General features: G+C 41.0%; 1 protein-coding gene across 1 annotated transcript in view; it reads left to right on the top strand.

Moving 5' to 3' along the window:
* Positions 1-2390: 2390 nt before the first annotated feature.
* The window catches only part of AFF2 (ALF transcription elongation factor 2), a gene marked incomplete at its 3' end in the record, with an annotated part of 325091 nt that continues 300046 nt past the window's right edge, over positions 2391-27435 (top strand). The window contains exon 1 of the mRNA XM_080352396.1: positions 2391-3063. Within this exon, the coding sequence (XP_080208522.1) occupies positions 3017-3063 (47 nt within the window). The 5' untranslated portion in view covers positions 2391-3016. The remainder of the gene's footprint in view (positions 3064-27435) is intronic.

The following is a 27435-nucleotide window of genomic DNA, read 5'->3' as shown; positions in this document are numbered from 1 at the left end:
GAGCTGCTGCAGGTGCTGGGAACCACAGCTGTATTTTCCACTGTAACTGTAAAAGAGGTCACGCTAGGGCTGGTTGAACTTTCTATTCCTGGCAGTTCAGTTAAATGAACCCTTTGCTATTTGAAGCTGGAGCTGCCACAGCCTCATGCTTGTGCTTGCCCCTGAGCAGGCAGTTCACAGAGGCTGTTTGCTCCCCGCTGCAGGTGGCCACACACCACGGGAGCACATACTGCCCCAACATGCTGCCCACAGCCCTTTGCTCCTGTAGCCTGTGGCTGCGGTGAGCAGGCAGGGAGCTCGGCCAGCTCTTGCTCCAGCTGGTGCGCATCGAGGGGCCAAGCGTGGCTGCTGGCAGCAGAGCGTGCTGTGTCCCCGGGGAGGGCTGGGGAACACACCCTTGCACCAGTCCCAGTGGCGGCAGACAGCATGGCCGGTGTTGGACGCTGAATAAGCCTTGGCTGAGTGTCTGCAGTGGTGGCACTGAGGCATGTTCTTGGGTGGTTTGAAACCTGACCGCAAAAAGCCAGTTCATGCACAAACTTTCTTGTGCAGCTGAGGGCATGGAGTGTTTGAGGAGTTCCAGATGCCAAACGTAGCCTCTGAGGAGAAGGATTATCTCTACTGTTGCCCTTCATGGGAAGAGCATGTTTGCTTGCTTGTGCAGCACCTCCCAGCCTTTACCTTTGCTAGAATGAGCTCTGAAAGGCTTTTAAGAAACTATTCTGTGCAGCTTTTGTTAGTTTCTGAAGAACTGAAAAGGGTTTGCTGTAAGAAAGTGAAGGCACTAATACCTATAAAGTGTTTTTTCTTTCTGCTGGGTAAGAGCAACTGCTGTCTCTGGCCCTTTTGGCACAGGCATGGCAGGCTGGCAGCTACCAGACCTCTCTCCAAAAACAGGGTGAGTGGAACTACCAAATCCTGCAAGTTGCAGTGCATAATGCATCTAGTAAGTTGCTTAGTTCAGTTTAATGGCTCAGGCTCAATAGATCAAAAGCGTGAGTTATCGGTTGTAAGTGATGAGGTGACAGAGTAGGCTTTTGCTTTTGTTAATAGTATTTTCAAAAAAAACCCCAACCCACTGTACCTGTTTCTGGAGGAAAGTTTGAAGAGTGTGACCCCACCTCCCATGTTGGTTCAAAGTATTGGCCACAAATACTGATTTTGAATGAAGCTTTTAAAACCAATGTCAATGCTTAAATAAGAAACGGTAGAGAGAGGGGCCTGACTCATATTTGAAAGCTCAAGACCCAAAGCAGTGTGTTTCAGTCTGTGGAGAAAAAGAGATGCTAGAAAGGAAATGCTGCATACAGCTGCCTACCCGCAGTGAGGAGAGGAGCTGTGCTTTGGGTTTGGATGGGTGCAAGTGCAGACTGTCAGCAGCACAGCCTTGCCTGAGCTCCCTCCCTTTTGGTGGCCCCCAAGACACGATGCAAACACGAATCTTGCAGTGAAGCCCAAGTCTGGCATGTTTGACTTCCACCGGTAGCAGTTCCACAGCTTTTCCTCAGCAATATTTTTGAAGCTTACAAAGCAATTGTGTACTCCTTAGGAAGTCAAATATCATGGATTACATTGGTTGCTTTGCCAATGATGTGCTTTGTAATCGTGGATTTGTCTTGTAATTCTCAGGAAACCCGTAAAGATGGTTCTGTTGGTGGGTTTGTTGCTCTGTGATGACAGAGCTGGCTGATGTGACTGGCTGGTTGAACCTCCTGGGCCTGGGGAATGGCTGTAGAGATGGGACGCCACCAAAGCAAGGGTCATTTCAAACTTTGCCAGGTCCCCAAGTCTTATGGGCACACAGGGAAGTTCAGATCCTGTGGAAAACCAGAACCAAAATGAGCACAGCTTTGATATTGTCTTTGCAACTTGTTTGCTCGGCCGGTATGTGTATGTGAAATTCAATATTTATAAAATGGTTATGGAAAATCGTAAGATACTAGTAGTTAATGTTTATAAGGCAGTGGGGTGTGTGAACCCAGCTAGAAAATAATTTGATTTAGGGGATGGTGGATGCAGCTGATTGCCTTTCCCTTCTGTCGTGTGTGTGGGCAGCCTGGAACTTGTGCTTGGGCTCTTGCTGGAGTGGGTGAGGGAGCACTTCAGGATGCCCCTGTCCTGCCTGGTGCCTGCAGGTGAGCTGTGCCACTTCCCACTGCTCACGAAGCACGGTGCAGGGGAAGGGCAGCCATCCCAGCTGGTGTGGAGAAGCTGCTCAGCTGGAGCAAAAGCTCAGGAGCACAGGGGAGCATCCTTCTTGTTCAGCCCCCTCGGGGCTGCCTGGGCCTGTGCTTTCCTCTGCCCTCTTACCCTGCATCGTGCATCTCCCCACTAAGGCTGACCCAGAGCGCTGTCCGTGCTGTGTCTGTACCACCTCTTGTCTGTGGGAACCAGGTTTGTTTCCTCAGAGGAGATGCCTTTGGCAACTCAATTATAGGTGCCTATTTTATGTTTTTTTTTTTCTCCCCCCTACTCCCACTTATTCCCCCCCTCCCCGAGCCCAGCCAGGGCGCTTTCCCACCACCCCGAGGCGCGAAGCCGCGCCGCTCCCCCCGATCCCCCCCGTTTCTCCTTTTCCGCAAAACTTCCCCGCGCACCCCCAGCGCCGGGGTGGGGGGGGCCGGGTGGGCTGCGAGGCTCCGCCAGATCCCGGCGGTGCACGCCGGCTCCATGCCGCGGCTTCGGGCCGCCCCGGCTCCTCCCCTCGCGGTGTGTGTGTCTGTGTGCGAGTGTGTGTGTGTGCGTGCGCCGGGGCCGCCGCCGCCGCCGTGCCCGCCTCTCCCAGCCAGGCAGCAGCCGCGCCGCGCTGCTGGCGGCGGCCGGAGCGGGCGGCGGCGGCGGCGCTCCGCGAGCCCCGGGCGGCTCCGCGCAGCCCCGCGGCGGCCGCCGCTCCCCGCGGCGCGGCTGCTCATGCCGGCCGGGCAGCTTTAGCCGCGCCGGCTCGGCTCGGCTCTTCTCGGCTCGGCGCGGGGCGGGGAGGGGGCACCACTTCTCTGAGTCTCCCCACCAGATCGTTATGGACCTATTCGACTTTTTCAGGGACTGGGACTTAGAGCAGCAGTGGTAGGTTTTCTTGGGTGTTTTTTGTTTTGTTTTATTTTTTTTTTTCTTCCCCTGCCTCTCCATCCCTCTCCTTCTAACGGCTGCCTCCTTCCTTTTCTCCCTACTCGCTCTCCCGGTGCTTTAGCCTTTGTGGAGGGACGAAGCGCCTGGTGCCCGCCGGGGAGCGGGTCCGCGGGGAGCCGCGTCGGGGCAGCCGGGCCGGCCACGCTCCGCGGCAGCGCCGCCGGCTCCGGCGGGCGGGGAGCACCTCGCGGTCCGCCGGCTGCGGGGGGCCAAGTTGGCCGGAGGGGGAGGAACAGCAGGGAAAGCGCTGAAATGTGCCGGGGTGACGGCTGAAATAGCAACAGCAAACCCCATCCCCGAGCAAGGGAAGCGATGTGCAGTAGGCGATGTTTTCCCCGGGATCGCGGCTTTGCTAACGTTGTGTTTACGGCTGTCAGTGACAATATTCCCTTCTCGGGAAGAAACGCAACTGTAGTTTTGCAGTGTGGCACAGTTCGAGTGTAGCCCTGTCCAGTGTGGGGGTTTCTGTTGCTGTTTTTGCTGGTTTCCCATTCTGGTTGAAGCGTTATTGAAGTTAGTTTTGGAAGTGAGAAGGTCAGTTCCCGTGATGTTATAACAGGTCCCCTTTTTTTTCTTCTGTCTGTTTCTTTTCTTTTTATTTATTTATTTTTAAGAGTGGGATTTTAGGTTTATATTGCTCTGCAAATAGTGCACACCTTGAAAAGGTCAGCGCATCTGTTTAAGTGTTTTGTAAACTTGTTACCGAAGTGAATGTTAAGGAATTTTCGATGAGTGACAAGTAGCTGGGAAAGTTAGAATTTGAGTAGGTATTTAGTCACTTCCCGGCTGGTTTATGAGATTATGTGTATTCTTTGACTGTTTTTATTGGTTCTTTACTTTTCAATTTAGCAAATATAGTTATAATTCTTTAACTATCCATGGTGAAATTCAGTGGTTGCTTTCTGCTTTAAATAATTTTAGGCTGGAGTGCAGTTTGCCAAGAAAGAAAGAGACTGAAAAATACTGTATTTTGTGATCCCAATCTTTAAATGTCACACAGATTATATGTGTGTATGCATGTGCATTTGGACCTCATGTTTTGCAGAGGGTTTACTTTACTTTGTTGATAATATAAAGGTATGTCTAGGAAAAAGATCATACATTTAGTTAATAACTATCATTTTGACAAACACATTCTAACAGCCGGGGTTGCAAATCCAAGATAATCAGAACCAAATACCTGTCACATTCTATTTTACAGCAATTTGGAGTAAATCTTTGGAACCATAAATTACACTATATCGATGTTAATCTGTAAGCAGGCGTTGTGGATCGTGTGCGTGTTTTATCAGCTCTACATAAACCATCGTATTATATCTTTGAATAACCATGCTGTTGTTATTTAAAAGTAATAATCGCAATAAAATTAGTGCTCAATTAAATATTATTCGTCTACCACACTATCTTTACTCTGCTACACTAATTTATTTTGTAGACAACTGATAACCACCGTATTACTACTCAAGTAATATTTGCATACAATTTGCCTAATTTATAGTGTGGGTAACATCATTAATTTAATAGAAGCTGTTACAACCAAATATGTGGGCGTAGTTCAAATACTAAGCACATTATAGGTATTGAGTTTTAATGTTTGCTTAATAACTTACTTTCATTTGGCTGTGATTTTATGTGGATTTAGAGATGTGCATCAGAATGAAGGGAGCTCTTGTGCATCTGTTTTTCCATAAAATATTAACATATTGCTACTTGTGCTAGAAATTTCACTTGGTTTCTTTTGTTCAATGAAATTTATTGTTTTTAGCGCCCATAAGGAAAGAATATTTTTATTTTGACTGTTTCAAAGTGTTTGATATCTACAAAAACTCTATATGGTGTAGGCATTCACACACAATTATTTATTGTGGAGATCAAGTTGGATTTAGCTTTTAATAATCCAATTAGCATATGCATTTGCACACCTGGATAACATGTAGGTACATAATCTACATGCATACACAAACATTACATGTATTTTATTGTACATGTAAAGACTTCTGTCTCTGACAAGTAGTTGCATTGCTTAAGGAGAGATGAATTTAGCTCATCTATCCATAAACATGTGCATGTGTATAGATGTAAATAAGTTATACATGCGTCATCTCTACGCACCCAGAAATATGCATGCTCACTCATCAAGATTAATTATTTCTGTCCCTGTATCAAATATTGTATGGTTACTTTGTAATATTTCCAAGTATGTGTATGTAATGATGTGTGAATTGCTGCTTCTTAGTTTGAAACTGTCCTCCTTCAGTCTGCCTGTAAGCTGCCCTTTGTAAAATGTGTTTCACAAGCATTTATAAGGCAATTAGAGACCCTCTTCTGCATTCCTTGCAAACCCCAAACTTCTGCTAATCTGTGCTGCAATCGCCAAGAAGGCAAGCTCAGGCCTATAGGGTGTGTGTGTGTGTGTGTGTTTGTATGTATTATCTATATGCAAAGTACAACAGAAACATAGTTTGCCTGAGAAATATACATAAAAATATGTATTGATTGAGCAAAGTTGGTTTCCCCCCACCCCCTCCCCCCCCAATGGAAAGGTATAAAGGTAACACTTTCCTGATATGATTGCAATGCATAGAAATGACTCCCCAAAACTTTTTGGCTTAAAAATACAGAGTGTTGTTGGTTGGTTGGTTTGGTTTTGTTTGCGTTTTTTTTTTTTGTGTTTTGGGATGCGTGTGTGTGTGTGTTATTTTTCCCACCCTCCAGCAGGGCTGCGTCTTTGTGTCACTTCTTGAAACTTATTTTGTCAAGAACTGTCAAAGTTAGAGCATGCATTGTGGCTACATGTGTTGTTAAATTCTCTCCTGGCATCCAGGATGATTAGTTGGGGCTTTGTGTTGTTACCAGCTGCAGAATCAGCCCTTTGGTTTCCCATATTAGGAGAGATCACAGTAGTGTAAGAACGAGGTGTTTCATTGAACCTTCATCAAGAATGTGGTTGGCATGGTAGCCAAAGGCTGGTGTGGGGTTTTTTGTTAACATTTGGGTAAAATGTGTAGAAGGCGGCCACAAATATCCCAGCAGATGTTTTGCCAGATTTGAAAAGCTGAAAAAAAAAAAACCCAACAAACAATTTAAATGTATCGCAACTCTGGCTGCTGTGAAAGGGCTAAAGTCTGCTATGATTCCTGGATTAATAAGACACGTTCACCTGGGCTTGCATTTCATATGAGCCATTCTATGAGGGAGGAAAAAAAGGGAGATGGATATAATGAAAAGCTTGAGTGCCTGTGTGCACCAAGGGGACCACTTGCTGTTAAAAATCAAATTTCATCTTTTAAATCACTTTCCACGCTTGTCTGTGGTAACCAAGTAAATGAAATCTTGAAGTGTCCTGGGACCATGTGGCTGGATTTGAACCTGCTTGCAGAGTAAGGTGGTGCCATTAATCAGCAGCTGGGAAACAACAAAACCCAACAAAAACCCAGGCACTGCAGAATATATATCTCCTCACTAACACAAAAAAAAGCAGAGAGATTCATGCTTTATGTTATATCTACTGTCATTGGTATTAATATTTTTTAAGTCCTCCAGTCGTTAAAGATGTAGAAGTGGAGAAAGTAGTTGGTGGGAAAACGCATGTTGAGGTATATAAAATAAAGCCTGGCCAAGGGCAATAAGATCAGCAAGTAAGAGTATCACTGTAGCTGAGTGGTTGTGATGGGCAAGATTCACAGCAGAGAAACAAGTCTCATGTGTGGTTTTCTTTTTTTTGTCTCTCTTTATATTATGTATCACCAGTAGCCTAATTACAGCAAAACCAGCAAACTGCCAGTTATACAGGAAGAGGCTTAAACTCACTAAACTGTTTTATAAATAGAAAGTTCAAAGGTCTGTTTGTGGCTGACAAAGCTGAGAACGGGCCATCTGTGGGCCAGGTTCCTCTCCTGTATGAATGCAAAAACATCCCGCAGCCGCGTGTACTTTCAATGTGGTCCTCAGTGTGGAGGGGGTGACCCTGCTCTCCAGACAAAGGTGAACTGTTTCAGTTCCAGCCTTGGGTATTTCCCTTCCATTACCCACCTTCCTCCTTCCCTCTTTGCCTTGTGCCTCTGCAGAAGACCTTCTCAGTTGCTGTTCTTTCACCAGAGTCTGTAATAGCTAAAGGAAAGGTCTTCTGAACGTGGAAGCAGTGTTGTGATTCTGATGGGAATGTGTGAAATAGAGTAAATAGCATCTTGGGGAATTAGATTTTTGTCTTTTGGCTGATGGTGGGAGTATTAGTATAGGAGGAAGTCACATTTTGAGTGGATTTCTGTAAGGCTTTTTTCCCCCTGCCTTTCCTCTTCATATTACAGTTGAACTCCAGTTACTTTTTGGATTTGTATTACAGACATCCCCAAGTAATTATTTGAAAACGTTTCATTTTCAATTTGCTTTGAAAGTGTAAATGGATAGATTGTGTGGCTGCTGGTGGGTGGGTGAGGGGATTAGATGCTGTCAAAACAAGCAGCTGAGAAAGACCTAAAATAGTCTTGGGCCAAAACCTATACTTGAAATACATCCTGATTTAGTAAATCTTCCCTGGTTGATATTGAACTCCATGGAGTATAAATCTTAAAAGAATTTGGCCGTTTGCAAACATTAAGCTCACATATATCCTATGAGGCAAAATTACACTCAGTTTAACAGCATTTGAATTGTTTTCCTAATGATTCATTCAAGAATTTAATGACTTTTAAAATATATGAATTGGGCTGGAGAGTAGATACTTCAGATCCTGTTCAGCTATTCTGAAGCCAGGCAGAACTTCAGAGCATTTAAGCACATTGTACGTGAATGCCCATTATATTGCATAGGATTTTCTTTTTGAGTAAAATATTGTGTTATGATGCAGGTCCTTCAGTCAAGCAGAATTATTTCTTTTGTCTGTCTTTTGTTTGTCTGTCACTGCAACCTGGAATTTAACCAAATAATCCAAGGGGAATATGTAACGTTCTGTGAAGCGTTAAGTTAAATCTACTAAATGATCTCTGACTATATGAGTGGACACTGCTGGTCTTTTTGAGCTTCATAGGACTCAGCTTTGTGGAAGGAGTGTTGTAATGCTTTTTTGTGTTATGAGGCCCAAATTCCATTTTTGTCAGAGTCGAGCAAAATTCTTGTCATGCAAGATGGGACAAAATTGGCTTTAAGACTTAGAAAAAAGCACGAGGGCCTTAATATAGCAGGGTTGATAGGCAGGTATGTGGTTTTAAGCACAGAAGTGGTCCTATTGGAACAACTCTGATTTCAAGTTAAGTTTTACTGAACTGGATTCTTGATCACTCCTAAAATCAACAGCGTATTTTACTAATGACTAAATCTCAGTTCTCCATGTATTTGGTAATGGAAACTCATGTCGGTTTTGACTATATAGTTCACACCATTTGCCTGAAATCTATCAGGAGTTTTACATGTTTACAGAAATGACTGGGTGACCAGAAAGAATGCAAATATTAAATCTCATGAAAAAAAAAATAGAAGAATTCTAGGAAACATTTTTTTTTTTTTACAATGAACCCATGAAGTATGTGGAATAAGCATCTAAACAAATAGACCTCATCCTCTATTTCCCTGGTACCTTTAGTTTGAGGTTATGGAATTTCTTCATGTAGAGGACTTGAAGGATTTGGCTCCTGGATGCTTGTTAAATGCATATAGTCAATGAATAGCATAAAGTACCCATGCCTTCCTTCAGCTTTGGCCTTAGCCAGTAGCCAGTGACATTGAGATGCTCCCAATTGACTTCAGAGAGTACTGGATTTGACCCTGTTTTGCCCAAAAGTTGGATTCATGAAATGTGGAGCAATTTTCCAATGACAAGGATCAGCAAGGCATTTTGCACACACCTAATACTCTGCATGTGGAAAAACTCCACAGAGCCCAGTTCTGAACATGTCTAATTCAAATTCACTGCCTTTCTTTTGAGAAGAAAGCAAAGAAAAAGTAGAGAGGTAATATTTTCTCTTGGTTGCAGTTAACAGAATAGATTTTTATGGAGCCATCAAACATCTATTATCACTGAAAACTGAAACTGTGCCACAACTCTGGGTTTTGCAATATTACAAATTCTTTCTTAAGCATTGAAAAAGAAGATAGTAAATCCAGTAACATGTCAAGTTAGTATAACCTTCCAGACCACTCATAATATAACGTAGTCAGGAAGTCACAACAGTGACTCAAGAAGACAGCTTTTTCATCCTTTTATTGTTACTGAATGTTCTATATTGATGCTTTGCAATCAAAATATTTGTTTAAATTGTTCTAATAGCTCTGGTCAGAGGTCAGAAGGTATGTTACTACTTACTAATGAACGACTCTAGAGATAAAAAAACAAAGAGAAAAAGAACAGCAACATGCATGTCAGTAGCTTTTAAGCTCCATTTTGAATAACTTCTAATGAGACAGTTGACTAAAGACTCTCACAGAGGATGTGTGATATTCAGTCTGTGTTTGAGTGAAGATTTTTGGGGAACGAGCTGGGTGGTTTGTCTTCAAAAACTCTGTATGGGAGCCTGGTCTTGCAGAAACTTGAAAAGAATTGCAATTTGCTCCTTAATTTCAACAAGACTGCTGTTGAGTGCAGTCAGGACGATGGATTTACAAGGTTGGGCTTGTAGTGCTGAAAAAATATGGAACTAGAGAGCTGAGGTAAGGGAATAACCCAAAACTTCCTGCAGTTAACGTCTCGGCTGTTACAAACTGTTTTATCATGAAGAGGCTGTTTTTCAACTTGTACAGTGCAGGTCCACACCATAAATTACTACAACTGTTAAACAAAGGTCTAGTTGGTAGTCTCTTCTGTAAAGCTTTATCTAACATTTTAATGAGATTTTATGAATGTGTTCAAATCAAGCCACCAAGAGAAGGAAACTCTGAGTTGGGGAACTTCTTTTTGTGACCTCAGCAGTAAATCTGTGTCCTTTTACTGGAGACTATTGATGAGTCCCTGTTCCAGGTGATGTGAGATGGTGAGGTTTAAAGAGAGTTGGAGGCGATATCACAACTGGAAGCTGATTTTCATTGTAGGTGACAGAGAGAATGGAGGAATACCATTTACTGTGTATAATGTGTAAGTCTTGTTTTGTGAGGAGCTCTAGTCAGCAGTTCAGATTCCTGATTCAGATGCTGCATGATCCTACCAGTTACAGTGAGACATGAATAGCCTGCTCATACTTTACTGGTTGTTAATATACCATCCCTATAAAAACATTTAAGAAGAAAATGAGATGGAACACCAAGTTAAAAATTACTCAGTTGTTCCTTTGACAACTATCATAATTAGCTATTTTTTTTTTATTGCTGTGGGTGTACATGGTGGTGTGAAATAAGTCATTTCTATAGCTTTACGCTGCTTCCAGTGCATGGGACTCAGACCTGCAGATGTCTTTCTACTGAGACTAGTGCTTTTTCCTTATGTCACTTTGCATGGACTATTGTCAGGATTCAGCCATGGTTTAAAAGTTTTCTGTTTGGTCCTTCAAGTGCAGTACATGACGATAGGTGACAGTATCTGCATTCTACAAAGCAATAGACACCTGAAAGTAAGAGTTGGTGAAAACAGAGCAGTACTTTGTGGCTCGAGATCTGTGCTGAGAAGGTGGCTTCAAAACGGAATGTTTTTAATTTAAAATATTTTTAGGTCTGAGGGTACCAATCCATTATGTAGGTCTACTTGTTCTTTTTTCATCCTTTACTGTATCATGGGTTTAGGTGAAGATTTCATTTGTGAGGAAGAAAGCAGACAATAGTCAGTAGAGAAAGCAAATGCAAAGCTTGAAATATAAAATCAGGAAATACAGAATGTTGTTAAGGTTGCCAGTCCCTGCTTATTTTAGTCTCATGTCATTAGGTAAACTAAGATCCTGCAGTAATCCAGTGCTTAGGTGAGTCTGTTCCTATGCTGCTGTCAGTAGCCATGCTTATATTTAAGAATGTAGCATTTGAGATTTGGGGAAAATATCTGCTTGTTGATTATGGATCTCTGTCTGCATAGAGGCCAGAGTGAGACACAATATCAGGGGACTTATTTTCAGAACGTTGTACACTTTTTTTTAGGTCCCTGTCCTGAACTCTCAGGTGAGACACCCATAGCCTGGGGTAGCCAATTCTTGTATAAAAGCTTTGGGCTGCTCTTTTGAATGTGGGGGTGATTTTTCTTCTAGTTTCTTTCCTGTAGAACAATGGAATGACATTCTTCCTGGTGTTTCCTATGAAGAATAATGATGAGGAATTATCTTCTCTGTCTACAAGTGTTTAAAAACTCATTAGTTAGGGTCCCTGAAAGAACTCCAATACAAGTCAGTGGGTGTGGTGAAGCCAATTGTAATGAGAAGCGGACTGAGCCCCGGGGCTGGTGGTCAGCAGGGAGGCAGAGCTGTAAAGAATACAGTGCATATGCTATGGTAAGCATTTTCATAGTTCTCCTCTGTGGGAGAGGACAATGGCTTTGGAGCTCATATTTACTCAAAAAGCAGCCCTTTGATTTTCATGGCTTAATGCTTCGTTGCACATTGGAAGACCCATTTGTCTTCACCAAGCCTTTGAAGAGGGATAGGTGAAGGCACTGAGCCATTGGCCAGAGGCTGAGGGTAGCGGTTGCTTGGAGAAGGAGCAAGTTGCCTTGCTTTTTTGGTAATACTTGGCGGAGTTTTTGTCATATTTTTAGAGTTTACTAAACCAATGTGAATATATATTTAGGAACAGAACATGGATTCTCTTACCAGCTCTGTCACTAGCTGCTTTACTGCCTTCGTAAAGTCACTTTGCTTCTGTCCAAGTGAGGTAATGCTATTTACATCTTTGGTAACTTGCCCTTTATTTTTGTTCAAGTGGACAGCATGAGAGAGAAGGGCCAGCTGTGTAGCTGCCTTTATCTGGTGTGTGTTCACTTTTTTTATCTTCCTGGGGGTCAGCTGGGAGCTGTTTTGGACATTTTTCTCTACTCTGAACTTCACTCTAGGTATATGATCCTTAACTGTCTTTCTTGTACTGCATTACCTAAGAGAGGAGCAGTGTTGATGCAGATTGTCTATGTCATAGCTTATGCATTGAGACCCTGTGTTAGATGCTACTTTTCTGGTGATGACATCAGATGCATGTTTAAAAATAAAAGGAGAGATACTTCTGGCCACAGGCCTTTCAAGCAATGTTGATTTATGTCTCTCTGCTTTACCTCCTTTTGTAAAATGAGAGGAATAAGGTCTCAGAATTTTACTGGTAGCCTGAGGCATTTTGCAGCAAAGTTATTGTCATTACCCCTTCTTATCCCTGGGAGAGTGGCATGAGAGGAGCAGAGTGACTTGCAGAAGGACTTGGTGTTGGTCAGGACTGCTGTCAGCTGAGTTCCAGTTCACTGCTCGCCCACTCTGATGGGTATATCTTCCTATTCCGCAGGGGTGTGATGAGGTTAAGTCCCTTAATGTTTATGAATGTTTATGGTGATAGAGCAAGACAGGAACCCAGGCAGATATATTAGTAGGGGGAAAGGCAAGCTCGTAAAGAGAAATGGTAGGATTTGGGCAGAGCATATGTGCAAGAAAAGGTAATAAAAGCATAGAAACTCTTCTGAGGGGCAGAATTTATTTGGAGTGTGCATATTTGATATAGTTTACCTTGCTCTCAGCTGGATGGTGAAGGCCATGGACCTTTCAGAGGCAGAACAGTTGTGTCATTTCCCGGGTCTCATAGAAAAGCTTTGTATATGCAGATGTAGCTTAAGTGAACGTCATGTCTTGAATGCTTCACTGAATAGTACATCCACACTTGTTCAGAAGCATTGTTGCTCTTTGAGCCAGCTGCCTCTGTTTCTAGCAGATCGCCGCTGTGTTGGTTAACTCTGGGAATGAGTTTTCTTCACATATGTTATTAGACTGAACATATTTTCTATTTATACCACTTGGGGATACAAATTACTGTGTTGTGTTTAGCAAAGACTAGGAAGAGTATGTCTTTGATGTAAAAAAAAAAAAAACCAAAAGACAAAATTTTATTCCTTTCTTTCAAGGGAAAATAGGCAGCAAAACCAGTTAGTGGACTTTATTTTTATATTCCAGAAAAACAAGGAGGTGTTTGCACATATGTGTTTTAATAGACCATTAGTAGAATTTGGTTCTGAAATTAACAATGGTCTTTTGAAGAAGGGAATGAATTTTGATGAAATCCCATGCATCATTTTAAGGCAATCAAAGACATTATTAGTAGTGTACATACTTAGAAGTATTATCTTTGACTTTAATTGGTTTTGGGCCAGTAAGGTTGCACTGGAGGGCTGAGCTGAAGGCCACCGCTGGTGGTCAAAGTTTTAAATTGATTGAATAAAACTCGAAAACATACTTAGCCAGAGCTTCCTTTGCTTTCTGATTCCATTTCTGGAGAAGATGACCTTTACCTACTCTGTGGTAGAGCTCCAGAAACATTACACAATCTATTCCAATATTTTTGTTACTGCTCAGTCTTTCCTTCTCTTTTTAAAGAGCCCTTGTCCGAATGGACTGTTCTTTAATGTGCACATAGAGGGAATGTAATTAAACAGGATTTTGATATTTGTGTAGGAAAACACCTGTGTGCTTGTTCAGAATCATACAGCCCCATCAACAGGACATTGAGCATATGTGGATTGTAGACCATGTCTAGGTGTTATCCTCATCAGGATAATAAATAATACACTTTCCTGTCACTTCACTCTGCCTAAGTTCTTTCCTTGTTACCCAAGACAAGCTGTTATGTGAGAATTTTGCCTGGTTGTAGACTGCTCATGAATCTTGCAGTACATGACATGCAGATATCTAACAAACATGACTAGAAACTGCATAAAATACAAGAGACATAACACAGAAGTTATATGTTTGAAAACACATTAGAACTCCACAAATAGCCTGATATCTAGAAGGCTTTTTCCTCCTGTATGTCCATAACAGAGAGTATTCTACTAGCTGCATTTCAACCAGATAAGGGTTATTTTAGATTTTGTAATGATTCTCACTTGTGTAAACTCACACAATCTGCCTGCAAATTCAACTTCAATGATAAAAGGTCTCATCAAAAAATTGAGGCAGGCTAGAATGTTTGGTTAAGATTTAATCTTTCTAACTAATTATAACACAGTGTCAATATGTGCTCTAATATCTGTGGAAAGAAAAGGAACATAAATGATACAGTTCCATTGTAGTAGGTCTTCTGTAAACAAGTAATGGTTAGGTGGGTGTCTGAAGCAAGGGCGAGAGAATTGATAAACCTATTCCAAAGGGCTTGAAAAGTTGAAGTGAATTCTAAATGTAGATTAGGAGCAAATGATGACAGCCAAGCCAGCATTACCTCAGCTGATTAATTTAGAAGGATACTGGTCAATGATTTTAACCAACAGCCGTGCATAGAAGAATCCTAATGGGATCTGTCTGTTAAGATTACATAAAGTAGAGCATTTGATTTATTTCATAGCTTTCCAATGCTCCACTTTAACTTCATACAAATAATGCATTAGTCACACTGGATAAAATGGCGTATTGAATAAAGTTGTGATTTTGTCTGCTTCTTATAATCTGATTTTTATAAAGGATTAAATCTGTTTTAGTAGTTTATTCGTATCATAAAAGAGATTGTCGGCTGAATGGAATCTTTACATCTGCCACTTTCTATCTCATTAGGAGAGACAGTAACATAAAGTTCCTCATTTCCTCCCAGTCTATTTTATCCCCTGGTGTGTCTGAGTGTGTATATCTTTTGTACATGTTTGTGTATTATAATGTCACTGTGTTTTCAAAGTTGTGGTTAAGCCTGTGTCACAGCTTTTTGGGGGGTAATATGAGGGGTTATTAATGTTCTGGCAAAAAAAAATACCCAGCCAGGAACAAATGAGGGGATGCAGCAAGGGATGACTGTCCAAAATGTGAAAATGATGGCTTATAGTGGCATGGCTACGTGTGGATGCATTGCCAGGTTCAGCCGGGTGGTTAAGCACGTGTGGTACTTTCCTGTGAGTATGTCTGTGTCAGTAGGCACAAGTGCATGCTTAACGATAAACACATGTTGACTTATGGCTGATTCAAGAGGGCATAAAGGTAGGGCATTCTTCTGAACTTAAATATGAATTGTCAGTTGTGATCGAACTGTCCAACTGTCATTCATCTGTTGTGGTTCCAGTGGTTTTTGAAACATTTTTCAAATTCAAATGCATAGTTGTTGGTTTTAAGCTAAATATTTAATGCAAAATTACAAATTTAGGCATTTTTATCCATTGTTGTCAGACTGACTTATTGTTTGTGTATTTTATTCTCCTTCTTTAAATGTGTGTCATTGACAGGGTGCTGCTGTTGCAGCTGGCAGTTGTTTTCACATAGACCTTTAAAGTCAGAGCAGATGATCTTTTCATAGATGTTTTCTTATTTATATTTAAGATTCTTACAATCTCTATTTAAACCCAGTAAGTGTTTAGGGACAGGCTTGGTCCTCTCAATATGAGGTTCTCTTGGTTTCTGATGATGAGCAGAAATGTAGTATCCAGCTTTTCTAGTTGTCTTTTTAGTCAGAAAAGCAGATTCTGAGGATCTCAGCTCTCCCTTTTGAGGACTTGCTGAGGATGAAACTTCTTCATTCACATTTTCATTTGTTGATACATGTTGCAGTTTTTCTAGCTCTGTCATTTCAGTCTTGGCTCCTTTTCCCACATAGTTTGAATCAGTAGGAGTATTTTGATATAAAATGTGTAGTCAGCCTCTTCTGTAGAGCAGGGAGCCACTTGCAAGCTTGGGTTGCAGAGGCAAGAGCTGCAGTGCCTGGGTGGGCAGGGGGCTTGTGCTGGGCTCTGCTCTTGCAAAGTGTCACTACAGGATTATACCCCTTGGGCTCCCAGCACAGAACTGGGCCCAGCTTCTTGAACAAGACTTTAAGTATCACATAGCGTTCATCGTCTCGCTTTGTTTGATGAGAAATCACAACGGGACCGAGCTCTCTGCTCCGTGCTGGCCGTGTTCGGTGCAGCAGTGGTGCGCTCACTGACTGAGCTGTGCAGTCACAGCTGAGTCATTTTTTGCTTAAATTCTATTCATTACTGAAACTGAGGGGAAAAAAAAAATCCCTTTACTTGTCACGAAAGTGGTCTTGGTCACGAGTACATTCCCATGATGCAGAATGAGCCTCAAAGGGGCAGTAATGTTTGCTGAGATGGAGATACACTCCACGTTGTAGTTTTGGGGGCCAAATCTGGGGTGCATGCACAGGTTGGTTTGCTGAGGGCCAGTAGTTTCCATTTGACGCTTCTGAATGAGCAGTGCCCTCTTTTTCAGTTAAATTTAAGTATTCTCTGTGTTAGGTTTACCTACGTGCATGAAGCAGCTCTAATATCTCTGACCTTGCTTTAAAAATGGGTAGTCATAAGAAGCAGGCACAGCTCCAATGTGCACTGGTGCTTGTCTCTAGAGGCACTGGGGAGAAGCGGGGGGTGATTTGCAGGTGTCTTGGTAGCCAAGGGAGTATTCCCGGATTGCCTGCCTGCCCCCCAGCAAACCTGGGGTCAGCCTGGAGCTGTATGTGACTGGCACACACATCCATCCCTGCTATTGGAGAATGTCCAAACATGGCATCTTCTGTATGCACAACTAGTTAAATATTTGTCAGCTTTCTCGTATATGTAGTAGCATAATTTCAGGGGGGAAAGCACATACTGGTTACATACAGTTCTAGTTGCTATTCAAGAATGTGAGCTGGTGCTGGACCCACGGTTCTGTAATACACTGAGGACTAGTGCAACCTTCCAGCACTTGGTTAACTAATTATCCTGTGAGATGGTTATGGCGATATGACACAGCATAAGTATTCAAATATGAAAGAACAGCGCCACACTGTTAATTTTCTGTGAGGAGAACTGACTGTATCCCTGAATAAACAGACAACAGCCTTTTATATGGGGGATTTTTGTTGTGTTTGGCAGCTGTTTGTCTTAATAGGAATTCTTCAGTAGTATTTATTGTATTTTGTGCTGTTAGTGGTGGGGGGAGAGCCAAAGTAGAATCAGAGCAGTTTTACTTTCTGTACTTGTGAACAAAAAGAAACTATTGCTGTATTAATTACTGTTGTGCTTTATTGGCAAAAATAAAGAGTTCCTATAATATGAAATTGCTAATATAAGAAAGGCTTTGATTTTCTCATTAGCACAGGATATTTTGCATCTGTTCTGGTTCACGAGTGCATTGTCGGCACTTTAAATAATAATAATGACTCAGTAATGAATAAGAATAACAACAAATCGGCATCTGAGTATGCAGGCGGTCGGGCACCCTCCGGTGTTTATCAGTAGGTTGGTTTTAGAGGTCTTGCAAAATGAGCTGTTCCCATATGCCCATTCAGAGTTTTTTTAGATCATTGCACAGCCTGGAGATTCATTTCACTGCTGGCATAGCTGGGTTATGTATTATACAAGCACTTTTTTCATTGTGTGTCAGGAGTAAAGTGTTAAAGTTCTCACTTGAGATGGAAAATGTATGTTTCTTCCACTTAGCAACCTTTAAGTCTTCATTTTTCCTCTGTTCTAGTGATACATGTTTTTGTGTGTGTGTGTGAATAGTGTCTTTTTTTAATTCATGAAAATATCAGAGCTCTGGGCTGTTCTATGAGTCTTTCAAGTGTGTTCTTTAAAATGTAGCCTGGAAACACCTTTGCTACAGTTCAACTCCGTTTGTATCATATTGTCTCTGCTTCTGTAGTTACTGTTACACAAACAGATAATGTGGAACTAATGTTATCAGTTTGTCTTGAACATTGAAAAGCCTAGGAATCTAAAATTAAAGTTCAAATTCTGATTTGATTCTTAGTTTATAGCGTTGTCTCGCCTTTTATGAAGTCACCTGCCTGTATATAACACACCGTACAATTTATGGATTTAATTTTTTTCCAGGTCTTACCTAATACTGAATAGTTAAGAACAGTGATAAGTGGAGGATAGAACAAAACTCCATTTATTGTTAAAGCAGTGGCTAAATTTGTCAAAGAATGTTAACTTTTAGCCTTATTCGCAAAATAATTTGTTCTAATGATGTGGGTTGATGGTTCTGAGTTTAAGAGAAAAGGAAAATGCTTAGTTCAAGTTGGGGAAAAAACCAAGCAATTATGCTTTGAGTTACTGTTTTCTTAAAGCACTACTCTGCATTGTAAATTATACCCTTATGACCTTGCAGCGCAAGACAAAGTAGTAAAAAGCTGTGTGTATAAGCAATGATCCGGAATTTGACAATTCTGGTCAAAATGTTAAAGTTCTGGTAGGACAGGTGAGAGGACATCTCCTGTCTGAAGGCTCTAAATTGTACCTGCCATTAAAAGTCTACCTTTAAAAAATATACCAAAAAGTGCCTTTATTGATTGCTCCAGGTGATACTTCATTAAAGAAGTCTGCATGTGTTATTGTGCAATTTAACAGTATCTGTGACGGAAAGCAAAAGTGTTTTGCTTTATTTGTTACTGAATGAGTATTTGATTACATTTTTTTTGTTCAACAGCCCTTAACTATGATGGCAGAAACCTTACAACACATGCATGGCTAAAATAAAACAGTAAGGAATGAATTAAAAACAAACAAACAAATCCATCAAACAAACTATCAAAAAACAACCAAAAAACCCAAACACACCCCTCCAACAAAACAAAACCCTGGAAAAAACAAACAACAAAAAATCCACAACCAGCTTTCCCTTCAACTAAAACAGTTTAGCCCTGGATAAGCCAAAAGAAATTGGTAAAGCAAGTAGTTTATCAGCACATGACCTGTAAAGTACTTAAAGTGATCTGTGAATGGAAGCTACCCTAAGTCTGCTGCTTGTCACAGTAATTTGTCTGGCTTAAGGGCAAAGTAAATGGGTCTCCTTGGCAGTACAAGACTAAGTAGATCACCAGGTATGATCAGATAGGAGCCTCTGATGGTAACAACAGAACTACAAGGAAGCTCTCTTTTGACACCATTTCTCCTGCTGTTGCTGCTGTTAATAAGTGTGCTAATTATCATGAACCTGATAATGCTTATATTAATTGACTGAACTAAATGTAAATTCTTGTTAAATAGAGGCTAGTTTGATAGACATGACAGGTGCTGGTTTGCTAACTGCTGTGTTAAAGGAGTGCTTCAAAACAAAATAACTGTATTTTGGCCCTTAGATTTTGGGGAGGCTTAAAATGTTCAGTTTTGGCTCCTAAAACACATAGAAGAGCTTAAGATTTTCAGAATATCTTCTTCTGCCTTTTCCCCTGTCCTTTGATACTTTATGCAAGGGCAATTAGTTCTTACAGTTTTTATATTACAGTGAAATCCCTATATAGTCGTTTGTTACACGTTTGCATGGTGCAGAGTAGTGTGGCCTGTTCAGTCTCTAGACACTATTGCAGGAGTAAATGTTGGATAATAAATAATACCAACAACCAATCTTGTGGCTGTAGCCCAGGTGTGGAGCTCCAGGTAGAGGGCACTCTGTGTTGGGCTTTAGGACACATTGGCTCTCTCTAACTCACTGTGCAAAATGGATATTGTAGTGTACACTTTGCTTTAGAGATGGTTTAGGGCATGTCTAGTACTTGTGAAGATAAGGTATTCCAAATGTCTTTCATATGTCCAAGCAAAACAGTATTAGTGTTAAAGTGTTATTGATTTGCCTGGGAGGAGGGCATTCCCTGACTTACAGAAGTGTTTAAATGCTTGGTATGTTAGTGTAGACATGGAAATGGACAAGAAAGAAGCAAACACGATACCTCTGGTAGTAAGTGGTGCAGATGTTATTTTGAAATCCTGGAATATTTCTGGTATATTTTATGTATTCTGTAATTAGGTATTGCCATTAGTGTACCCAACCTCTGTTTTAATCATCAGGAAAGCTGTCACACAATAACACAAGCTGCAGCACGCTGCAGGAATAAACAACTTTCATCATTTCTCAGCTATGTTTTGTTACTTTTAAACATGTTTTAATTCTTTTCCCCTATTAAAGAAGTTTATTCCCTGTTATCCCCCTTTTCCCTCCAGTAAACATCATGCTCATGTGTAAGGCAGACAGCTCTGTTAACCGGTGTCCCCTGCCTGGCAAGAGGCTGTGACAGAAGGAGGTTGTTCCTCTGTGCTGAGGTCTGGCTGCTTCTAGAAGGAATGGGGGTATTTCAATCCCCCTTCTTCCTGTACTTGATGCCCACTGTAATGTGAGTCATGCTTGCTAGGGACTTTTGTGTTATTCTTGCTATATAATACTCTCCCACAAAAAGCACTCCCAAAGCAATCACCTACCATGCCATCAAAAGGCAAATGTATTGTGAGGCTTGTGCAGAGTTTCAAGACTCTGTAATCTCACTGTGAATGGGTCTGGAGTGGTACCTCAGAGTTAGTTTTGATGCGCATGGGATAAAAATAGATGTGTGCTTTCTGCCCTGTGCATGCCACCTGTTCCAATGAAAAGAGGAAGCCTTAGTTGCTTATAATGGTCATGAAACTAGCTGCATTTTACTGAGACATACAGGTGCAAATAACCCCCTGTTTTAAAATATGTAAGGTAATAAATTGACTGTTGAGAAATTGGAATGCAGCTGGACTCATTTGCAGGGTAAGGGTGGCTTATTTCTCTGAGTGCTCCCTTTTCTATCAATGCATGGTAATTACCAGACGCTACTCTTTATTTTGGATTACAAGATCATCACATGCTTTTACTACATGCAGTGCTTTATTGAAGCTATCCTGCATTATGTCTACAGAGTTTTAAGAAAAAAGAATACAATTACTTCCTGCCTGAGGAACATGCTGCAAGGCTTTTTGTTTTGTTTTTAGGTTTGTATTCACTAATTTACTGTTTGTTCTAGAGCAGCAGTGAGTGGGAGTTAAACTTTAAGTGCACATTTGGCTCTTTAAAAAGACATTTAGTGTACAATTACTGCTGTTTACCATCTTATAATTGTTGTGTGTTTAGGCTTAGTCAGGCTTAGTAAGATGGGTATCTGTAATCTTTGAGGGCTACAACTCCCTGTCCTAGTTTTTACAAAAGAGAAAGTAATTATAGATATTGAGATAGATACAGAGATAACACAACACTTTGTGCTGTGATGTTTTAGTGATTAGTGTAAAATAAACACATAGACTAAGAGAGAGGTTGTGGTAAAAGCTGCTGTATGTGGCTACAGTTTCAGTCAATGACATTCAATGTGATGCTCACATCAGATCTGGGAGTCAAGACTTCTTGGCGTCCCCAGATTTGCTGATCCATTGTTACACAGGTGCACAGTGTGCAAAACACTGGGTTTAAGTAAGCGGCTGTATTTGTAGTAACAACTGAACGTTATACCACATCAGAGTAAAACTAACGAACTGTAGTCATGCCTCAAGTGGCAGCCCAATGAACAGGGGTGTCAGCACATCCAGTGATATAGAGATATATATTTCCATTAGCTGTTTGTGGTGGACTTTTTTTTTTGATTAGAAATAGCAGAAAGGTGGATGAGTATGTATTTGGGAAGACCTAGATCTGTATCAGGATCTCAACAGTGCTTGAAGTGCAATTTATGGGAGCAACCAACAGTTGGAAGATTCAGGTTTCCCAGTTTGAAGTCCATCACAGGAAAAGGACAATTGCAAGTTCCAACATTGAAAAGACAGTTTTACTGAGAAACAATAATACATGCACAAAGCACTTGAGAAATATAGCTGAATCCAGGTGTAAAATACATACAGTAGTATTTCCATTTTACAGGTCTTTGTGACTTGGCAGATGTTACTCTGCAAACCTATGTTGTCTACATTTTCTTAATGAGGGCTTAACATCACTGAGGAATGGACTGAGATGGGGATGTGATGTCCGCAGTGAAAATGTAAATTAAATTGTATGTGTTTGTGCTTGTTTTGGCTGGGATAGAGTTAATTTTCTCCATAGTGGCTGGTATGGGGCTGTGATTGGGATTTGTGTTGGAAACAGTGTTGATAACTCAGGGATGTTTCAGTTCCTGCTGAGCGGAGCTTACACAGCGTCTAGGCCTTTTCTACTCCTCACACTACCCACCAGTGAGTGGGCTGGGGACGCAGAAGAAGCTGGGAGGGGACACAGCTGAGGCCAACTGACCCAAGGGATATTCCACATCATATAACGACATGCTCAGCAATATAAAGCTGGGCAAAGAATAAGGAATGAGGGAATGTTCAGATTCATGGTGTTTGTCTTCCCAAGTCACTGTTACCTGTGATGCAGCTCTGCTCTCCTGGGCATGGCTGAGCACCTGCCTGAGATGGGAGGTGGTGAATGAATCCCTTGTTTTGCTTTGCTTGTGTGTGTGGCTTTTGTTTAACCTGTTAAACTGTCTTTATCTCAACCCACATGTTTTCTCACTTTTACCCTTCTAGGTTTCTACCCCATTGTACTGGGGGGAAGTGAGTGAGCAGCTGTGTGGGCCAGGGTTGCCAGCTGGGGTTAAACCATGACTGGGTTAATTTTGCCTTGAGCTTGGGTTGAAAAGACAGTTGTCTGAAAGCAAAATGTAACAAATGTTTAACTGAAAGTGCCATACTGTTTGAAAGGCATGAGAGATAGGTAGTTAAAAAACATCATTAGCTAAAAAAAGTATCTTCTTTAATTCAGTTTTATAACCCACTGTAATTGGAAGGCATAGCTCAACTGTTTTTGTTTAAACAGGAGAATATTATTGGATTTCAGGCCAGTCATCTGAAAGTTTTCGCTTATAAACGTAATGAATGCTTTCAGCTGTATTTGTAAGAAATGTTTTTGCATTACAGATGCTCTAGAGAAACAAATCTGAGGGCTATTTTGTAACTGAAAGCCTTTGAGAAAAATGTTCCTATCATTCAAAAAAGATCTGAAGCTCTGAGTATGTATTCTGACTGTCATATTAACTTTCATACTCAGAATGCAAAGGACAACTAATCCTTCCATTCTTAGTAGGAGTCATATGCTGCTTTTTAACTTTTTTCTCCATGTTTTATTTTTAATGTAATTTGAATGGAAAAGGTGGATCTGGCATTATAAAGTGGTTGTTTGTTGCTTTTCTTCTGATGTCACAGTGATGGGAGTTCCAGCAGTATTGCTTTTTTTTGGAATAATATACGCATTCTGCGCGTAAACTTTGATCTTGTGTTTAGTCCTTCAAGTTGAAACCTGCAACAGTTTCCTTTGGGCTTTATCTGTAGTCTTTTAAAATCAGCTGATATTTTGGAACAGACTGTAATAGTCTCTGGACTGAGACCATAGAGCTTGAGTGCTTGGGTGTTACAGAGGTGGAATATGGGGATGGAGGTGGGGAAAATCAAATCCGCCCTCCTGTTTAAAGGGTGGAGATAAAGCTTGATATAGGACCCCACCTCTCCTTGATAAGGCTGCTCTGTCTGTGTTAATGCTGTTCTTCCTCGCTGTAGTGAACTTCACCCACTGACATTAAATCCTCTGTCATATGTGATTGGTGTACAATCCTACTCTGTGATTTCCAGGCATGTCAAGGGATTTAGCTGTACAAGGTTTTTCTTGTATTTGAAATGCAACTTTTTGATAGTAATAGGAAGCATGGATCAAAATACATGGTTCATCTTTTTTGTACTCAAAATCCTGTAACAACAGCCAAGCCAGTGACTACAGTTAATTTGTTCAGACTACTAACTAATAGGAGAAAAAAAAAAACCCTCACAAACCAGAAATCCTGAAGCTTATTTACTTAAAAAAGTCTGGTTTTTATGTGACTCCTAATTATTTTTTTAAAGACTGAAAATTTCAGCAATTTTATGTCAGTACTGGCAGAAATTTTTTCAATTTAAAAAAGAATCGTTTTTGCTGGTGGAGGAGCCAAACTGTTGTACTTTAAGAAATAAATCTAAGAATCTCTTAATAAACACTAACATTACTGTGTTTTTATCTGTATGTGCTTTCATAAAAGGTTCTTTTTAGTGCAATACACATTTGGTTAAATCCTGCAGTACCTTAATGCCTTTCATGCTTGTGTGTCCCAAGGCACTTTACAATTTGTAAAGTTAACATTAGAAATGCAGCACATAAATTCCCTAAGACAATCCTTTTTAAAATGCTGAATAAAATATCTAAACTGTTAACTTTGGATTAAATGGCCCAGCAGTTGGTGCATTTTTCCTTTCTGTGGAAAATATGTTTGAAACAAATGACTGAAATGAATAAAGGCTCTGTAAATAATATGACTTCAAATGATATTCATGGAGGCCAAAATCTGCCATTCTGCAGGAGAAAGTCTAGACATGTACAAAGTTCAGCTCTGTTAATTAAGAGGGAGCAATACGCTGCAGTGAGTCAGAGCAATTTTATAATCCAAATGCTGCTAAAAGGGACTCTTGTCAACCTCAAAATCTTATTTGTTTTATAATCACTGGGTAAGGAGACTTGCTGGCTGAGGAGATACGTGTCCCTCATCGGTTTGAATGCCATACAGGCTTGTAGTGACCAAAAGCTGTTGCCATCTGATAACTGTTTGTTAGGCTATGCAAAATAATTGTAGTCTCCAAACAGTTCCTAATGTCAACGTCACAAAAACCACCCCCACGCTTGGCACTAATTATTGCCCTCGCTGGCAGCCACTGTGAGAGGCCAAGGTTTGACTGTTTCCCCTTTCTGTGCTTGCAGTGGTCCTGCTGGGGGTGTGTGTGTCTGGTTTGTGGTTAAACGGTGGAGGCTCTGTTCTCTGCAGGGCCGCCAGCCTCGCATCTTTCAGAAATACTGATTTTTATCATTAAGAAAACAAGATCCTTCATCGTTTTTTCACTCCACCTTTAGGTTTGCTGCAAGCTGATTTTTTTATATTGATGCAGGTTTGGGTGTTTTTTGTTTTTTATTTTTTAAACAAAACCCAAACCAAAACACCTCCCCCAAAAAACCAAAACAAAACAACCCTAAGAAACCAACAGATCAAAACAAAAGCAGTGGCAGGTATGAATTTGTTGTTCAGGATGAAGCAAGGAAGAATTGGTGCTTTTATTTACTTTTTTTATTTCCAAATTAAAAGAAATAGAATATATGCTGAAAAATAAACCCAAGAATAACAGCCAGCTGATAGCAGTGGAATACATAAGAGGAAAAAAACCTCAGGATTATGCAGCCTCGGAAAGAGCTAACAGATGTTCAGGGCGGGTTAGAAAAACAACATGATCAACAGTATGAAAGCCGCGACAGATCTAAACAAAACCCCAAAATAGATGCAATTCTAGAATAAGCCTGAAAAAGAGAAAATCATTATAGGCTTTCCTCAGCACAGCCGCTGGTCTCTGATAAAACAAGACTGAAAATTCTCAAAAAGGAGATTTATACTGAGGTGGCTTTGCAACTTCATTGCTAGAGACTTCTCGTGCACTTCTGCCAGTGAGTAAATTGGAAACAGGATAAAAACGAGCAGTCTGTTCCTCAGGCAGGAAAGGTGCCTGAAGTAAGAGCTAATTACTGACCCTGTAACAGAGTGACGCTTTCTTAGGAATTGGGAACATAGTTGTTGTATCACTTCAAATAGGTTTTTTAATTTTACTGGACAGCTTGAGCTGGAAGAAAGTCCACACAGACCACGTAGTTGTATAAAATTACCTCTCTCACCTTTAATGTGTGGTGTGCATTCCCATAAAATGGAAGAAATCTGGAGTGCGGGGGAAGCCACATCAGTGTTCAGTGGTGTCAGGGTTGCTGGTGTCCCTCGCTGTGGACCACGGCCACTGCTCCAAGGCTCAGGTCTGTGTTGTTGTCTGACTTAACCATCCTTCCCCCTCAGCACTGGAGAAATTGCTTTTTGGGGCAGACAGGAGAGCAAGCTGTTTCAGGGGGGTTTGGGCTGCCATTGAGATCCATAACAGCTTTCTCTCCAACACTGGTGAGAGGGGAGCGAGCTGTGACTAAAAAGTGTCACTTCAAAAAGGCAAATATTGGTGGGTCTGGCTGTTAATCTAGATTTTAATAAGATAGGATATCGCCCTGTTTTGTCATAACATTAGGGAAGCACAAGAGTGATATATTGTGACTTAGTGCCACAGGAAGGGTGTGATGCCCAGGCTGGTGCCTGCTGCTGGGTCCCATGGAATGGGCACCATGTTGGGCAAGGTGTGCTCCTGCTGCTTGGCCTCACACCAGCCTGCTCTGGGCTCCAGGAAACCTTCTCAAAATGGCAATTATTGAATCTACATGAATTTGTATAAATTATGCAAATCAAGTAGCAGTTGCACACTGCCATGGTTTAGGTGGATCTCGTGCTGTACTTACAGCTTCATGTTGGACTGATACAGGTTTTATTCAATACAATAAATGGGTTTTCTGTGGAGTGTTTGGAAAGCAGCTGGTGGTGATAATTGGTTGTAGGTCACAGTGGTGCAGTCTGTTAGCATTTATTTAATATGTTCTTCAATGGAGAAATCTAGAAGGTCAGTGAGCTTAACTTGCTGATGTACCTGTCTCGAACCAACAACACTTGAGCTATTTTTCTGTAGGGAGATACTTGTGAAAACATTAAATTGATCATGTGCTTTATTAAAAATAGGTAATTCATTTGTCTTTCCTCAGGTTTAGGAAACTGTGAAGTTAATGTTGAATCCTACAGAAGCGGGGCGGTTTTCAGTAGTTGCCTTGGTTTGCGGTGTTGCCCTCGCTTTGCATCCCTGTGCCACTGGCTGCTTCCCCTCCTGGCCTGTGGTGACATCCAGCATCTTCCCTGAGCTCTGGGGATGCATTTCCAGAAGAAATCCAGCTCTAACTTTTTAGATGAAAAGGTTAAAGACTTTGACACAAGATAATTATAAAAGGCAAATTAATCTTTTCTTGAATCAAAAATTATTGTGTAAAAGAGTGTGTAAATTATGGCGTGCAAGTTAAGTAATGGCTTTTATACTGAAATCGGGAATTAGTGTGATGAAGGAGATGGTGTCAAACTGGGGTAATTTATTTCGTTTTGGTTTCTCAGATCTGCAATGAATTTAGGAAATTCAAATTTATAGCAAGTGGGTCTTTTACTGTAAGAGTTTCTCTGCAAGAATGAGAATACTTTATGTGACTTCCATTGGGGTCATATTCATACCATTATTTTAGCTAGGACCTCCAGTTAGAAAATTCCCATGTATGATTTGTTCTACTGGCTTCTTTAAATGGATTTTTCAAACTTTCAATGTTACTTTCATTTATTAATTTACCTTGCATCACTGCTCTTCAGCATTTGAACAGGGATATGATGATGAGCATAGTGCAGTATTTTGCTAATAAGCCATAAAACCTTCCACTGTTTTCCTTTTTTTTGTGGATGGTTTTGAAGTTAAGGAATTTCTTTCCAAACCACACTGGAGTACTAAGAGCCCAATTTGAAGTCTTCCTGTAAAGA

Source organism: Nesoenas mayeri (genome assembly GCF_963082525.1).
Source record: "Nesoenas mayeri genome assembly, chromosome: 13".
Taxonomy (NCBI): domain Eukaryota; kingdom Metazoa; phylum Chordata; class Aves; order Columbiformes; family Columbidae; genus Nesoenas; species Nesoenas mayeri.
Note: the sequence above shows the minus strand (reverse complement) of the source record. Positions and strands in the feature narration are given on the sequence as shown.